General features: G+C 48.1%; 2 protein-coding genes across 2 annotated transcripts; both read right to left on the bottom strand.

Annotated features, from left to right (window-relative positions):
- Positions 1–8,205: 8,205 nt before the first annotated feature.
- On the bottom strand, positions 8,206–12,042 carry LOC123115586 (probable glycosyltransferase At5g03795). The gene is made up of 4 exons (XM_044536715.1): positions 11,426–12,042; positions 9,751–9,977; positions 9,280–9,628; positions 8,206–9,166 (listed from the first exon to the last, which is right to left on the bottom strand). The coding sequence occupies exons 1-4, from the start codon at positions 11,819–11,821 to the stop codon at positions 8,498–8,500; spliced, it is 1,641 nt and encodes a 546-aa protein (XP_044392650.1). The 5' UTR covers positions 11,822–12,042; the 3' UTR covers positions 8,206–8,497.
- Positions 12,043–14,320: 2,278 nt separating this feature from the next.
- Positions 14,321–17,772, bottom strand: LOC123115584 (chloroplast stem-loop binding protein of 41 kDa b, chloroplastic). The gene is made up of 2 exons (XM_044536714.1): positions 14,823–17,772; positions 14,321–14,741 (listed from the first exon to the last, which is right to left on the bottom strand). The coding sequence occupies exons 1-2, from the start codon at positions 14,916–14,918 to the stop codon at positions 14,565–14,567; spliced, it is 273 nt and encodes a 90-aa protein (XP_044392649.1). The 5' UTR covers positions 14,919–17,772; the 3' UTR covers positions 14,321–14,564.
- Positions 17,773–18,170: the final 398 nt, after the last annotated feature.

Here is an 18,170-nt window from a genome sequence, read left to right as displayed (position 1 = left end):
CAGTACACTCATTCGATACAATATTCACCACACAGGGCGGTACGTTATTTACAAGAAAACCATCTAATCTATTGTCAAAGCTATACTTAGCGATTAAGTGTGCCACCTTCTTGGCCGAACGGCTAATCTTTGACAATTGAAGATTGTTGATCAACTTCGAGATGCTCAACGCTTTCATCTTCAGGTCACTCATAGCAGACCTGTCATAGTCCCCCGATGCAAGAGACGCTACCACAAAAGCGCAATCAGTCTCTAAAATTACAGGATTATGAAGAGAAATACCTATGTAGAGACCGGCAATGCAAGCCCTAAGCTCCGCTTCCCCCATGCTTTGACATGCATCAATGAAATCCCACGACCAAATTTATACTAAAAATATCAATATCTACAATATTGATTATAATGAGTATAAGAACTACGTTTTATAATGAGTGTAAAAATATTGATTTGACATTGTGAATGTTGATACTCCCTCCGTCTAGGTGAGTAATAGTCATCTTAGGCTGTGCACCGTGACCAAGGAGGAGGGGAAAACAAGAGACATTAATGTTTATTTGCTAATTAAATAGTATTGCATGCAATGAACTAACCACTGCATGTCATGTTTGATAGTCTCAGGTCATTAAAAGCATGCACACCCTCATCTCTTATTGGTTGATATGTCAAGAAACAAGAAATGAGGTAGAAGTGAATGCACCGCGCCTACGTGTTTTGGGATTATTTGGTTTTCGTAAGATGACTTACACACCTAGCTATTAGAGTACCACTACCTCCCTTCTAGTTTAAAGGGATCGACTCAAAAATTTCACCTACTCTTAGCAAGATAGTAGAGGCGGTGGAATAGTTTTTGAAGTCTGCAAAAGTACTCAAGTAATGCTATCGTTCTTCACAAAAAAATGTGTTTACCAATGCATGCATGAACACTAGTTACTCTAACCCCACTCTCTTCTTTAATTCTTTGCCACATCAGCTTGTTTGATGTTCCCGTGTGCATGATACCAGCTAATATACCACCATGATGGCCAGCCTTAATCATCGCATGCAATAATTTAGTGCACCTTGAAATATGAACATGTGTGGGGCGTGTATGTTCTTAATGACTTGCGACTATACCTAGCCCGGCATGCAAGATGACTTATTATGCACCGTTCCCCATACCTGCAGGAAGCCCGTTCATCTCCAAATCTTTTCCTCTCCATGTGTGGAAACAATATGCCTGCGAAACTCTCCTTCTCCCTCTGGCGGTCCCACCACTCCACCCCATGTGAAAAAATCTGCATGCATGACTCTCCTCCCCCCACGCTTGTCCAATCCGTTGTGACCAGCAATATTTCCACCCCTTCGCTCCCCCATAATTTACTCTAACAAATATGCCCATGTAGCTTTTACTTAACTTCAGGTGCATTGGGTCACTGACATAAGGGCCCAGTGGTGTACTGGCCCACATGTCAGTGACGCAACTGGACCTGCAGTTAAGTCAGTGCAGCTCAGTCCATATCTTACGTAGGTGTGCCATTGCTCGCTATAAATATTGCGCCTCCCATGACATCGCTATCTCCTCCACCTCACGTTCACGTTCATCGCTATCTCCTCCCCCTACCTCTCACGTCGACCACCATGGCATCGCCCCTCCCAAGCCCTAGGAGCCCCTCGCTGCACCGCGTGGACGGCCACGCGTCGCCGTTCCGTTCCTCGCCGCCACTAGTCGAGGAGGACGCGTCGCCGTTCCGTTCCTCGCCGCCACTAGTCGAGGAGGACGCGTCGGTGTTCCGCTCCTCGCCGCCACTAGTCGAGGAGGACGCGTCGGCGTTCCGCTCCTTGCCGCGACGCGACGCATCGCCGTTTCGTTCCTCGTCGCCACTGGTCGAGGAGGACACGTCGATGTTCCGCTCCTCACCGCGACGCGTCGAGGTGGACGCATCGGCGTTCCCAATCTCACCAGCACGCGCGTCAGAGGACGCGTCGGCTCCCCGCTACGAGGAGAACGCCGCGCCGCCCGCCGAGCCCCCCGGCCTTGAGGAGCTTTGGAAAGAAATGGATGTCACCTTGTGGGAGGCTTTGCCTCCAGCAGAGCGCGCTAAAATAGAGGCGGAGAAGAAGGCCGAGGAAGAGAAGCTCACCGCGCAACAAGCTTTCTGGGAGATCTATGTCGCGTCCGAGAGAGTCAAGCAATTGGTTCTTTGGCAGAAGGCTTGTGCGAGGGCCATGAGGGTGGCGGAGGACGCCCGTGCCGACGCCCTGAGTGCAGTTGGGCCCAAGCGCCTCATCTACGCTTGGCGGTACATGGACCGGGTGCACGCTTCCAGCCAGGAAGAGTACCTGTTGGCGCCGGATCACCACACCGGTGAGATCGCGCTCGCCCGCCGGCAAGCCGCCAATCAGCACCTCGCGAGTTGCGAGGCTAAGGAAGAGGCGTTGTGTCGGTGCGCTGGGAAACGGCCGCGCAGCAGGGCACTCGTGGCGCGCCGCAAGCGCTCCTGCGAGTGTCGTGGCTTTTAGGAGGAGTATAATTTTTGTTTCGTAAGGCAATCTCATTAGTTTTATGACGCAAATGATAAATTCCAAACGTTCAGGAATTTTTAGCGTCCTTAATTAAGTATGTAAAAGGGAAAGTTTAGAAACGTTGTGTATTATTACGCACTTTGCAAGTACGTGCATATAGCACAAACTTTACTATATACTATCGGACTATACGTCTCTCTCGATATATGCTTGCAGACTGTGCTACTCCCTCCGTCCAGGTCAATAAGTCATCTTTGGTTGTGCACGGTGACCAAGAAGGAGGGAAGACTTGTACACCTAGACGGAGGGAGTACTACTATTACTTATGTACGTGCAAATGCATGTTTTAACATTATGATGCGGTTTTTGTAAAAGTATATAAACAACACTAGTCAAGCTTGTGAAACGATTCATGTGCAAAACAAATGCAAAAATGCTCATTTGATTGTTTACTTTTAGCTTCCTTCTCTGTGGTTATTTCTCTGTCGTACTTTGTACGGAGCATCTTGTCACAATTATCGTCATAGAAGTGTCATAGGTATGACAGGAAAAAATTCGTTCGGCCCAAAATGTCACGGATGTGTCTTTTTTTTTAGTGTAACCTGATGAGACCAGGTGGGGCTACAGTAACCTCCCGCCAGGAGGCGGGACTATAGCCACGATGAGATGACCAAGCCCTCGTCATAGACGGCACGGCTACAGTAAGCAGCCACCAACCAGTCAGCGGGGCCCACTAGGCGGCGGGCCCCAGTAGTCGGCGGAGGAGCCGGAGGCTGGAAACGCTGACGGACGGGCCCAACAGCCAGCCCGATTACCATTGTACCCCTGGGGGGCAGGCCTATATAAGCCCCCCAGGCCACCCATGCAAAGGGTTCGGGCCCCGATAGAACTAGCCATTTCCTTAGAGCAGGAGAGAGCTAGCCCTGCCTTATCCTACCTCTAGACACAGCTCTAGGAGCACCTTGTATCACTAGTGCCTTAGTGATTATGTGGAGACCCCGCAGAGCAGGAGTAGGGGTATTATCTCCAAGGAGAGCCCCCAACCTGGGTAAAGTTCGCCGGGTACGTGTCTACGCCTTATCCCGCTTCCAGGCACCGACGACGTTCTACTCGCTCCCACCATGATAAGCCATCCTTTGGCATATGTCGCACCCAACCCCCGACAGTTTAAAACGTCTTTGAAGTCCCGATTCTAAGCCGTAGAGCATGGCACACTGAACTATCAAGTAGTCATCAGCTTTGCTCTGCCAGACGTTCTTAACATCATAAGTAGCATCTGCAGTAGGCCTGCCACCCAACGGTGCTTCCAGGACGTAATTCTTCTGTGCAGCAATGAGGATAATCCTCAAGTTACGGACCCAGTCCATGTAGTTGTTGCCATGTTTCAACTTAGCTTTCTCTAGGAACGCATTAAAATTCAAAGGAATGGTAGCATGGGCCATTGATCTACAATAACATAGACATGCAAAATAACTATTAGGACTAAGTTCATGATAAATTAAAGTTCAATTAATCATATTACTTAAGAACTCCCACTTGATCTCCATCTTCAGCGGTGCGACACCTTGATCTCCATCGTAGCATCGTAGAAACAAACACCCACCAGCCACCTATGTGCAAAAGCACGTCGGTAGAACCAGTCTCATGAACACAGTCATGTAATGTTGGTCCGGGCCGCTTCATCCAACAATACCCCCGAATCAAAGTAAGACGTTGGTGGTAAGCAGTATAACTATTATCGCCCACAACTCTTTGTGTTCTACTCGTGCATATAACATCTACGCATAGACATGGCTCGGATGCCACTGTTGGGTAACGCGGTAATTTCAAAAAAATTCCTACGATCACGCAAGATCTATCTAGGTGATGCATAGCAATGAGAAGGGAGAGTGTGTCCATGTACCCTCGTAGACCAAAAGCGGAAGAGTTTCAATAACACGGTTGATGTAGTCAAACTTCTTCGCGATCCAACCGATCAAGTACTGAACGCACGGCACCTCCGCGTTCAGTACACGTTCAGCTCGATGATGTCCCTCGTGCTCTTGATCTAGTTGAGGACGAGGGTGAGTTCCGTCAGCACGACATCGTAGCGACGGTGATGATGATGCTACCGGCATAGGGCTTTGCCTAAGCACTACGATGGTATGATCGAGGTGTGTAACTATGGAGGGGGCACCGCACACGGTAGGGTGAGAAACTTGTGTGTTCTAGGGTGCCCCCTGACCCCGTATATAAAGGAGAAGGGGGAAGCTGTCCGGCCTTCCTAGGGCGCGCCAGGAGAGGGGAATCCTACTAGGGCTCCAAGTCCTAGTAGGTTTCCACCTAAGGAAGAGGGTAAGAAGGAAGGAAGAGGGGGGAGGGAAGGAAAGGGGGGGCGCCGCCCCCTTCCCCTAGTCCAACTCGGACCCAAGGGGTGGCGCGCGGCCAGCCCCTTCTGGCCCTTCCTCTCTTCCCACTAAGGCCCATCGAGGCCCATTAGTTCCCCCGGGGGTTCCGGTAACCCTTTGGCACTCCAGTTTTATCCGAAACTTTTCCGGAACACTTCCGGTGTCTGAATATAGCCATCCAATATATCAATATTTATGTCTAGACCATTTCAAGACTCCTCGTCACATCTGTGATCTCATCCGGGACTCTGAACAAACTTCGGTCATCAAAAACACATATCTCATAATACATATCGTCATCAAACGTTAAGCATGCGGACCCTATGGGTTCGAGAACGATGTAGACATGACCGAGACGCATCTCTGATCAATAACCAATAGCGGAACCTGGATGCTCATATTGGCTCCTACATATTCTACGAAGATCTTTACTGGTCAAAGCGCATAACAACATACGTTGTTCCCTTTGTCATCGGTATGTTACTTGACCGAGATTCGGTCGTCGGTATCATCATACCTAGTTCAATCTCGTTACAGGCAAGTCTGTTTACTCGTTATGTAATACTTCATCCCGCAACTAACTCATTAGTTACAATGCTTGCAAGGCTTATAGTGATGAGCATTACCGAGAGGGCCCAGAGATACCTCTCCAAAATACGGAGTGAAAAATCCTAATCTCGATCGATGCCAACCCAATAAACACTTTCGAAGACACCTGTAGAGCGTCTTTATAATCACCCATTTACATTATGACGTTTGATAGCACACAGGGTGTTCCTCGGGTATTCGGGAGTTGCATAATCTCATAGTCTGAGGAACATGTACAAGTCATGAAGAAAGCAGTAGCAATGAAACTGTAACGATCATAATGCTAAGCTAACGGATGGGTCATGTACATCACATCATTCTCCTAATGATGTGATCCCGTTCATAAAATGACAACACATGTCTATGGTTAGGAAACATAACCATCTTTGATTAACGAGCTAGTCAAGTAGAGGCATACTAGGGACATTATGTTTTGTCTATGTATTCACACATGTACTAAGTTTCCGGTTAATACAATTCTAGCATGAATAATAAACATTTATCATGAAATAAGGAAATAAATAATAACTTTATTATTGCCTCTAGGGCATATTTCTTCACATACTATCAATGCTCACCTTGAAGTATGGATACCATCTTGGGCTAGTGGAAATATTGCTAGGAGTCCAGGCGGTTGGTGACCTGATCATCTCCCCTCTAAGTTCCCCCAACAACATACATCACTTGCCCCCGTCGCTCAACGGCGGCGATAGGAGCTTGACTGCGATGGAGAGCTAGCTAGGGCGACCGAAATGCACGGGAAGGAGAGGGCTTTTGTGCGGGGCCTCACAGTGAGGCGGATGAGGTGCTCGTGGAAGCTGGGGGTTGTCGAGACGGTGCGGATCGAACGATGGCTAACGTTGAAGTAGATGGACAAAGGCGGCTGCTCGGCGACGTTGCTGCTCGAGAAGACGCATGTGGTTGATGTAGCCATCATGGGCGATGCTCTAGGACACGGTGGAGCGGCGTATGGTGGCCGGTTGCCACGACTACAGCGGAGGCACGACCATGGACGCATGCGGGCGATCTCGGGGTGGAAGAAATCAGCGAGTGGAAGGGGGGAATGGACTAGGGTTTCTCCTAGGGCTCGGAGGCGACACCCTTATCCTCTCCATGACGCCCTGTAGCGCCACACGTCGAGGATCGAGCCGCGGAGCCGCACGATGGCGGCCGCGCCATGGATCTGCTTCTCCAAGCAGGAGGAAAGTGAAAGGCCTGGTGGACTGGGCCAGGCCGCACTGTGGCTGCATAGGGCCCAATGGCATAGTAACTTTAGGTCCTTTCCCCTTTTTCTTTTCTGTTTTATTTTCCTGTCACTGTTTTGCAATTTCTTTTCATACCATTTGAATTTAGTTGAACTAGATATTTAGGACATAAATAGTAGGCCATGTTTTGAGCTGCCAGAACAAGTTTCGATTATTTTTGAATACTTTAGATATCTGTTTAATTTGAAATACCTATTTTAGTTGTAGTTGGACCAATTTATAATTTCCTAGGGATTAATTGGTGAGTCAAATGATGTTGATTTCAACATGACAAATGATCAGGGAAATTTTTAAAATAATGCAAACATTTTAGTTTTACTATTTGAAAAAATATTATTTGACTTGCAATTTGAACTTGGATTTGAATTTGTTTTTTTACCAAAGGCGCAATTTAGCTTAGCAAGCATGGTGACATGGCATCATTAATGTGAGGTTACTGTAGCATAACTATCGGCGGTGTTACGCGAGCGTTCCCAGAGAGCCAAGATCCGGGGTGCTTTAAGTATCGTGCTCATGCGAGCCAAGACTCTTTACAAGCAACCAAACATGCTTTTTCCATCCCACCCGGGCCTGGTTGGGCTTTATGCAGCCTACCAAACACGCCCTTATGGACTGGTCCGGCTTTCGACAATGCATGACGATCATATCCACATACACCTGAATCTTGTTTATTATCATCCTTGGGCACAAGTTTGTTTCAGAATTCCTGGCATCATTGCAAGCTTCCCAAATGTGCCAACACACAACTGAGACATCAATTGCTTGGGTTTCATTGCATCTAGCAAGAAGATCAAACAACCACTGTTTAGCATTTCTCATATGCTTCCTACATAAAACCGAATTGGTGTTTAATGGGATCCTAAACAGCTGAAGTAAAATGACACATCAAAAAATAATGTTCAACACTTTCCAACCGACCACATAAACAACAAATGTGAATCAGCAGGTATGTGTCTCTGCTGTAACTGGAAAACCGTTATCTACAATCACGTACTCCCTCCGTCCGAAAATACTTGTCATCAAAATGAACAAAAAGGGATGTATGTAAAACTAAAATACATCTAGATACATCCCCTATTATTTATTTTGATGGCAAGTATTTCCGGACGAAGGGAGTACTAGGCACCATAAAATAATCTTCATTTTACTTGGTGTCTTAATCGACCAACGGATCTTCCATTGCTTAATTAGTTGAACACATAGGATCAGATGAAGTGCCTGAGCCCTCCTTGTAGACCGAGCCAAGTTGCATGCAGATTTAGCCGACTAAATGTCACTTTTAGTAGTATAAGGCCAGATAGCGAAGTCCTCACAATTACCAACAGGAATTGACAAAATCTTCACGGTTTGGTAAGTATCTTCACTTTTAGTAGTATCTTCCCATTGACAAGTACTCCACGGTTTGGTAAACTGGCAAAGGCAGGATATGTTCCAAAAAATAATAATGGCAAAGGCAGGATGAAAAATTTCATGAGCAACCCATTTATCCCGACAAATTTGAACTGATTCTCCATTCCCAATACGCCACCTCACCCCCAAGTTCTAACAAATTTTTACCATGCAAAACCAGTTGACTGGTTGTTAGACACTCCCTAAGACCCAAACCAAAAACAAATATTTACGATGCAAAACTAAACCGGTGGACATGTGCCGAATCACAACTGGACAAGAAATTTGGCCTAGACCCAAACCAAAACCAGTCGGCTGGTTGTTAGACGCTCCCTAAAAGAAAAAGAAGGGAAACCCAAGAATATTTCAGTCTTGTCCATGGAGCCTGACGTTGAGCCTCCTGAGCCATATGGAGTGCAGGATCATGTGGAAGACGTCGAACCGGCGCGGCGGGCCGTTGACCATGAAGTGCCGGCGCACGGTCCTCACCCGGCGCTGCATCCGTATGTACTGCCGCGGCGACACGGCGTCGAGGATCGTCTTGAGGTTGGGTATGTCCGCCACGGCGACCCGCACCGAGAAGGCGGGCCAGTTGAGCACGTCGCTGAAGGGCAGCACGTAGTCGTCGCCGATGACCACCGGCACGCACTCGAGGTAGATGGCCTCCACCACCCTGGGGCTGGCCACCTCGTAGCCGCTGGGGCACAGGCAGAACTTGCTCCGCCGCATCACGTTGATGTATGACACGCCCCGGGGCAGGTACTCGCTCACCTGCACGTCGGCGTCCTTACCCTTCCAGTGCCGCAGCAGCAGCGGCCGGACGGGGCCATGGTCGCCCCCGGCGAAGAAGGCCAGGATGGGGCGGCGCGACGCGGATGGCCCGCCGACCTGATCGTCGATAATGTCGGTCCGTAGGTTGATCTCGGGCAGCGACACATCCTTGGATGGGTTGAAGCCCTCCGAGGTGTTGGCGTTGCACAGCACGCGGATGGAGTTGGAGAAGAGATGGCCATCCGCCGACGACACATATGGCCCCTGATACACCCACACATGCATGGTACGGTTAGCACACATGAGCTACAGTGAGTGAACTTGGATGTCTTCGACAAACTCCTGAAATGCTATAGTGAGTGAAGTTGCGTGCTTACCCAATCGTGGCAGGAGAGCATGAAATGGTCCGCGCCGAGGCTCCTATTCCAGTACGGGTACTTGGTGGACAGAACGTCGATGTAGTCCGAGAGAGTCCGGCGCAGCGGCTCCATGTCATGCGAGTTGGGCTCGTAGATCATCTTCACCATCTTGACGACACTGAAGGGAAGGAAGAAGACATGGGCAAGCTCGGGGTCCCTCGTGCGCATCCGGTTCTCCATCTCCATGGCAAATATGAATCTGCCCTCCGATGAGTATATGCTGCGGCACGGACCGTCGTGGAACACTGGTGGCTCGCCTTCTTCGTACACGTACACCTTGAACAGCTTTTCCATCTCCAAGTAGCTCCTACATGCCAAAATGAGCAAACAGCCCCCATGTTAGATGTGTCTTTCCAATACTACTCCTTAGCCATTTCATACCCTAATGACTAATGGTCAAGTGTTTAGACGCGAATGGAATTTGCGTACCTATGAAATGCATAGGCATTCCTGTACACCGGTCCAACCGGCACATAATCCTTGTCGGTTAGTGGAGGACGCTTGTCCTTGTTCCGGATAGCTTCCCTTATCACTAAACGAGCTTTCGCGAGACCGAGTTCTACCCTTTCCAGTTTTACATCCACCCTCCCCTGCATTAATGGCACCCTTACTTCAACCGGGCCGTCCGGGATAGCGGCATCGTCAAATCCACTTTCCTGGAACACAATATGTATAGATGTAAGTAACTCGATAAGCCCAGTCCAAATCATTTTGCAAAATCAGTAGGTTACAACAACAACAACAACAACAACAACAACAACAACAACAACAACAACAACAACAAAGCCTTTCAAGCCCAGTAGTTATAGTGTTGTTGTTAAATTAATCATGCTCTATACAAACACAAGTGTAACATAGCTGGTCCGAAACATTACTATAGAGAAACTTTACTTTCTAAATATTGTAAACCCATTGACAGCTCTAAATCATGAACAAAAAAAACATGGATCTCCAATTAGAAGTTTCCACTTTCAGGAGCAATGCTCACTGCATAAGTAACACAGATCATCCTTGCAACAACCAGCCAATGTTGCGAAGGAATCAATTCGGCATGCCATTTGAGTTGTTTTTTTCAAGCTTGTGCATAAATAGCCTGAGGACAAGTTCTAGCCGATTTGGATCAAACCGTTGAAACCCCTAGCATACTTGTGTGGTCCTCTCGCAAATCTGGAAGTGTTCCCATAACTAGGTGCCTTCCAGTCAAGCCCATGCATGGAAGGGACGAAAATGTCTTTCTTCACTCACAAAGGAACCTGCTAGATCCATGACAAGAGCATCTTTCTCTCTCAAGAAAAAGGAAAGAAAGCGGAATGCATCTTTCTTCTTCAGTGTATGCATGCATCTAAATCATGAACTAAGCTATCCATGTGAATTTTATACGCTGCAGCTCATGTCTCATAGGAATAGAAAACAATCATTGTGCTCCAAAACAGGAGTAAGAAACAAAACGATATAAAGACAGTAATTAAATAAAAGTTACTATATGTGCACATTTCCAATATCTATTTTTTTAAAACCAATTTCTAACATCAAGTCGGCAACCCCCATATGAACAAAATCTGAACTATTTCTAGTATCTAAGGCAGCGCTAGGCGCCGGCCGGCCGGCTCAAGCACCTGATGGGTTCTACCCAGCGCCGCGCGATTAGGTCAGCTCCAGCCGTGCGACAGCGGTGGCCGTGGAATGGATGAGCCGTGGTTTGTGAGGAAGATAGGAATTGTGAGAGAAAACGTCCTGGTCAACGACGATGGATAAGCAAAGGGAAGGGTGACACGCGGGGAGGCACGTGGCGAGAGAAACAGCACCGCACCCGAGGGAGGGCGCGAGATCGGCCGCCCGGAATTAACTGATTTCAACAGCGTACTGGTGTAACCCATGTTGTCAGTGGCAAACCACGACAGGAAACGCCGCTGTGTGAGAAAACGTCGCGCGCATGCATGGCTTCCACGCACCCAATCGACACGGAAACCCAGAAACCAGTTCCGGTTCACACACACGGCAGCAGCAGCAGAAGTAACTTGAAACGAGGAAGGCGAGAATTAATTTTTCATTAAAGTTTATGTAGAGACGATCGAGGGCAAGCTCGAGAAAAAAAAATCCGTACCGGAGCCGGCGCCGGCGCGACGGAGACGGGGCCGTCGACGTGGCCGGAGTCAGCCTTGACGAAGGAAGCCGCCACCGGGTCGCCGCCGGCAGCGTCCTCACGGAAGAGCACCTCCTTGCCGCTGCTGTTCTTGCCGCCGGCAGCAGCGTAGCTAGAGGTCGCCAACAGAGGGGCACCGCCTCCATTGCTGCCACCCCTCGCGGTCGGCCGCAAGGAGAAGGAAGAGAGAACGACTGGAGGAGAAGACGAGGAAGAAAGGAACCAGGACGAAGCTCCGGTCCTGGGATCCAAGGCGACCACCAGGAAGGTCACGAGCGCAAGGCAGGCGGCCACCGCGCACGCCACCTTGCCTCCGTGGCCATGCAGGCACGGCGAGGAGGAGGGAGAAGCTCTCATGGCCGGCTACCTCCGACTCCGAGTGAAGGCAAGGACGCGGCCGGCGACCATGCCAAGCAAGCTACCTCCCCTCTGGATTGCGGCTGCACCAAGCTAGCGGCGTATTCGAGAGATGGAACTGGATGCCAGGCGCCTAGGCTCTGCTGATGCTTGCCATCGAGGAGAAGAAAAGGATTTACCACTTGCGAGACTTTTGCCTTCTTCGCTCGCAAAGGAAAGGAGCAAATAAAAGCATAGCATCGGAACTACAAGACGGCCGGCCCCACAGGATTTAATGAAAGCCAACATACTACTCCTCCCTACACATGGCTTATCACCATACTCCCACAGGATTTTCAACCAGGCTCCTTTCCTTATCCTATTGTGCATGTAAGTCCTTGAAGGGCGAATGGGCTCTCTTTCCTTGCTCGGACTTAAACTGAGACCCTTAACAATTTAGAACTTCCGCTAAAAACTGTTTGTAACTAGAACTTCCTATAGCAACAAGAAATAAACCAAAAAAAAGATGCTCAATGCAACACTGAAGATGGCCGAACATAGCGACGCAACGCATGTAATGGAAACGGTCCAAACAAACATAGGGGCCGCCATGGACCGCCCACATCGAATGGGCATCCGTCCTAAATGTGGAAAATAATAAATATGATGTCAAAATATGGAATATTATCAATATGCACCAAATAACCATCAATAAAATTCTGCCTCAGATCTTCAGTGGGATATGATTATCATAAGAACAAAATAATTATCACTAATTTTACAAACATTAATGAATTGACTAGTATCTACACATTAATACACGATCAGATATAGCTTATATATCTTTGGTGAAAAATAAAATTCATATATTAGTATCGCAGAAAGAATAAGTGGTTATCTTTCAATATGTTTGGTGTGCTTTGAAACACCGGCAAACCAGTAACAAAATTAAGTGATCGAAATAAATATTCACAAATTAAAAAAAAGTTCTTGAATTCAAATAACGGCCATGAATATCACAATATGTTTTTTAGTTTTAAAAATATTCATGACTTCCAAAAAAAATGTTCAGAAGTTTGAAGAAAATCATGATTTTTCAAAAATGTTCTCAAATTCAAAAAATGTTCAAAATTTAATATATGTATATGGTTTTCAAAAACCTTCATGAATTCAAAATTGCACATGACTTTAAAAGGTGTTTACGAATTTTAGTTTTTATTAGGAATTTGGAAAAAGAAAATACAAAAAAAATAGAGAAGAAAAAGGAAAGTGAGAACAGAATTAATTAATTAAAGAAAATAGATAGAAAAACGCATAACAGACTAATGGTCCGGCACATCCGCGCGGGCGGGGGCGCGCGTTTGTTCCGTGTCCCCCGACCCGCGCGGGGGAATGGGAATCGCCCTGGTCGAGGCTAGAGCCAGTCAACAGGTGCCTAGTGCTGCCCATTTGAGCTTTCCATGAATATCAATCGACTTCTTTTTCTCTACATGCCCCACTGACTTTTAAGGCACATCTGCTCCAATGCAAAGAGCAAGTGAGGCCCATAGTCAGCAACACCTCTTTCTCAATGCCTCAACGTATTCTATTCGGGGTTCCTACTCTCCATGTAGGTCGACGTTTGTTGATCAAATGGGCACCCCCCGATGGTAGCGCATGCTCCCACTTCCAGTTTTGGTAACATTCCCAGACCGGCCTTTTTGTTTTTCTTTCATTTTTCATTTTTCATTTTTTGTTTTCTTTTTTATCATTTCTGTTTTTATTTTGTTTTATTTTATCCTTTCTTTTGTTCTTTTTTGTATTTTTCATTTCCGTGAACATTTCCAATATTTGTGAGCAGTTTCTGTTTATCGAATTCAAAATGTTCATAAATTGGAAAAAAATCATTGAATTCAAAATTTGTTCAACAAACTCAAAATTGTTCATCCATTTCAAAAATGTACATTTCAAAATACGATCATACATTCAAAAAATACACATAAAATTTGAAAAATATTCTTGAAATAAAAAATTTCATCAAATTTAAAATGATGTTCAAAAAATTAAAATATTCATAAAAACAAAATTTCTTCATAAAAATACACAACTGTTCATCAAAATCAAAAAATGACATGGTTGGAAATCGTGAACATTTTTTAATCATTTTTTTAGTTCATGAACATTTTTGAAATTCAAATCTTTTTCAAATCTTGAATTATTTAAAAGAAGCAAAAGAATAAAAACAGAAACGAAAAAATAAACAAGGGAGACCTGTCCCGCACCTGGGCCGGGCCAAGTTCACGCGTGGGGAGAGCGAGGGTGTGTGTGTTACCTTGTCTTTCATGGCACGGGCCGGGAAATAGGAGGTCCCTATTCTATTGGCATGTTAAGAACACGAAGTGTGACACTATGAGTAATCCAGTTAAACGGAATATTTCAATCTATTAGGTTCGATTTTCAAATCTTTAGTGATCAAATTCGGGTTCCGCTCTCAGAAAACCGATATTAATAGGTACGGTTTTCAAGTCTTTAGTGAACAAATTTGGGTTCGGATAGTAGAAAACCAATAACATTATAAACAGTATAAATTGAACTAAAGTAAACCAAATGCCACAAGGAGAGAAGTAGGTGTCAGCAGTACATTTCATCGGATGAGTGAACCTCAACCTATATCCCAAAACTGGGATCGTCTTCCCTGTGCTACATATGCACACGGCATACGCAGTTGCCACACACTTTGAACTGCCATGAGCCATGTGCCCATCCGTGCACGCCTCAGGTGGACTCAGACGCTCACGAGCTTCTTGCCGAGGATCATGTCGTTCGTGGTGAAGTCAGCCTCCTTCCTGAAGCTCCCGCGGCCAAAGTCGAGGTTGTACGAGTCCGTCAAGCCGTCGAGGAGGTCGTACTCCGGCGTAACCCCGATGTCCTTGTTGGCTTTCTCCACCGAGGCGAAGAAATGCTGCCATCGGTGCATTGTGCAGTGTCGGTCAGCAACATTGTAATAGTTGTACTTTTTCAGAGCACGATGTAGAAGAAATACCTGGTCTCTAAAGGGGAAGGCCTTCTTTTTGCCGAGATCGAAGTCCTTGGGGTTGTAGTGGATGATCTCCGGCTCAAGGAACCCTCCAGCCTGCATTGCATATCAAATACAAAGCTAAAAATGATGTATAGTTAGAAACTAGGTGAATTACCCACGGGCATATAAAGGTATTCATTGCAAAGGAGGAAAAACTTATACGTAAGTCCCACTGTTTGACACGAGAAATAATAAAAAATAACATTAGTTATTGCATTATTATCTCTCTACGCTCCAAGGGAAAATAAATGTTGCGGGCGTGCGAGTGTACTATAGTACACAAAGAAAACTGATACGGGACACAAGTATTTCATTTATCTCTTTGGATGAACAAAATTACAAGATTCCCTAAAAAATGATTGCGCTCCGTGGCCTACTAGCGCGGCCTGCATGACTATGACGATGTGCGGTCTCCTGGTTCCCGGGGCCTCGAAAAGCTCCCGGTTAATTACTCCCGCGGGTTGCTCCGCGAGATACCTCTGATTAAGCCGTGTGGTCGTCTTCGCTTCGCGTTCTCCATGCATGATGATGCTGGTGTGTGTGTGTGGTGTGGGCGACGGCAAAGCCCGTGTCCTCGTCGGTACACGTGCCGCTCAAAACATGGCTCTGTGTCGGCCACGTTCACCCTCGCCGTCGCGCCTCATCGGTCTTGACAGCGATGTAGTCGGTGTTGAAGTTGCATGGGTCCTGCTCTGCTTAGACTTCTTGACGATGTAGCGGTTTCGTCGGGGTACGCAAGGGGTTCGCCTCACGGGAGTATTCTTATGGAGATCGGCGTCGGTGTAAAACCAACGCTCGCTCATATCGGCAATGCCAGTTTGGTAGGTGCCTCGTCTCGACTAGACGCCGAGGTTACGACAGTCTGTGAAGACAAAGACTCCGCCTCACGAGACCGTGGAAGGTAACATCTTAGAGGAGCGTGGTGGATGCCTCGTCTTGCCTAGACGCTGTATTCGGTGGTCTGGCAAAACAAGGATCACGCTGCGGGGCCGAAGAAAGGTAACATCATGGAGGGGCGTGGTTGATGCCCCGTCTTAGCTAGACGCCGTATTTGGTGGTCTGCTAAGACAAGGATCACGCCACCCGTACGACAAACGAGACCTGATGCAATGAATGGTGCACCTCGTCTCGTTTGGACGCCGTATTCGGTGGTCCAACAAGACAAGGGCAAAGCATCGCGGTGCCGAAGAAAGGTGACATCATGGAAGGGCGTGGTTGATACCCCGTCCTAGCTAGACGCCGTATTCGGTGGTCTGCTAAGACAAAGGGCACGTTGCCCCTACGCCGAAACCTGTACGCCATGAAGAGTGCACCTCGTCTCGGCTGGACACCATATTCGGTGGGCCGCCAAGACAAAGGAAACACATTGCATGATCGTGGTAAGGGTCGGTGAAGACGTGTCATCGCGTAGCACCATCTTCTTCGTATCACGGGATCCGTGTTGCGGGCAGCACCGGGGGTGTGTGTGTCATCTTCATGGACTCCTGCGTCGTGGGCTCCGTCTTGATGAGGTAGACATCGGTGGTGTCGTCTTGCGAGCTCCACGCCTCCATCCACCGCAACACCAGCTTGTTGATGTTGACGATGGATGTTGTCCTAGCGAGCTCGGTGTCGCCATCCAACGCGGCACGGCGGCGGCATCCTCGCAAGTCTCCACACCTTCGTCCTTCGTGACGCCAGCTTGTTGAAGAAGACGACATGCGTCGTCCTAGCAAGCTCCGTCCATCCACCGCGGAAAGGCGGCGACATCCTTGCTAGCCTCCACGCCTCCTGGCTCCATCTTGACGAAGCAGACGTCGATGGCGTCCCCAACGAGCGCCACACCTACATCCTCCTTGCGAGCTCCACACTGCAATCCTCTGCGGCAGTGGGTCGATGATGTTGGCAATGGGCCTGGCGTTGTTGACGCGGTCTCCTTGTCCCGTGCCGTCGTCCGCCATCTTCATTGTATCTGGTACAAGAAAGAGTGACGCTTCGTCCATGGCCACCACCGTCGGGCGCATCGTCCGCCGCCTCGATAGCACCTGGTACGAGAAGAGCGATGCATCGTCCGCGGCCACCTCCGTTGGGCGCGTCGTCAACCGCCTCGACAACACCTTGTACGGGAAGAGCGTCACTTTGTCCGCGGCCACCTCCATTGGGCGCGTCGTCCACCGCCTCAACTGCTCCTACGAGAAGATCGTCTCATCGTTCGCAGCCACCTCCTTTGGGCGCGTCGTGCGCCGCCTCCGTTGCACCTGGTACATGAAAAAAGAACGTACGTACGATAGAGAAAGAAGAGGACGTACTAGCCGTTGCACATATCTCCTGAGTGCCCAGCTTTCTTCATCTCCATGGTCTCCCGGTTGATGGCTTTGCTGCTGGCAGATGCATGGCCTTCAGCTGCGTGGCACTCCGACTTGGTTATTCTTGCCTTGCCCTTTTATGTAGCACCTGATAGATAGAAGACATATAGTAACAAATAAAGTTGGTCAATGGGGCTTGGTACGCTCCTGTTTCTCCGTCTCCTCGACCATCTGCATGCTCGCCGTGAGCTAGCTCGGCCTCGCGTGTGTTGCCGTCGCCGTCGTCGAGCTCGGATGGGTGTCACTGCCGCTGCCACATCCTCTCGCATGTGTACGTACGCACTGTCTCCGTGGGCACGCCTGACTTCCGTCGCGCGAGCCGTTGTCTTCTCCTCCGGGTGCATCCTCCCTGAAACCTGTTAAGAATAAACTATACATACCATATAAGAAGAAAAGAACACGGCTGTTGCACGTGCATGCATCTCCTTCAGTGCATCTCCATGCCGTGGTGTACTGCGCACCCGTCTTGTGGGGCGTCTGACTTCGTTGCCGACGCGTCCCTTCTACTCGACGCCGCCGCCTTGGGCGCGTCTCCTTGCTGGCTGCGGCCAATTCTCCCCCGTCGATACGTCGGCTCTCTTCATGTATTTATAGGTGACTAGCCCCGATTGAGCGTGGCCAAAGCTTTCTTTTTATTGCTCTTCTTGACGCACAAGTCTGCATAAGAAAAGGTAACCAAATCTGGTCCATGTATGTATTGCCAATTTTAGCTAGCTAGCCACCGATGGCTCCTTTACTTTTCAAATGTGCCGCACAAGCCCTTCTCATGTGCGCAAAGAAGTCATATGCATACCAAACAATGCATCGTGAGCATCTTAGTTACCTGATATTGGTCAGAGGCCTATATCTACGTGCTTGTCGGCGCAAATATGAATATATACCTATATAGAGTATGTCAACGAGCAGGTATTCGAGTATGTATAAACGCGACCTTGCCGGCCAGCCGTAGATACTCAAATACGTACAC

The sequence above is a fragment of the Triticum aestivum genome, chromosome 5B (genome assembly GCF_018294505.1).
Source record: "Triticum aestivum cultivar Chinese Spring chromosome 5B, IWGSC CS RefSeq v2.1, whole genome shotgun sequence".
NCBI lineage: Eukaryota > Viridiplantae > Streptophyta > Magnoliopsida > Poales > Poaceae > Triticum > Triticum aestivum.
This window is presented reverse-complemented; position numbering and strand designations above follow the sequence as displayed.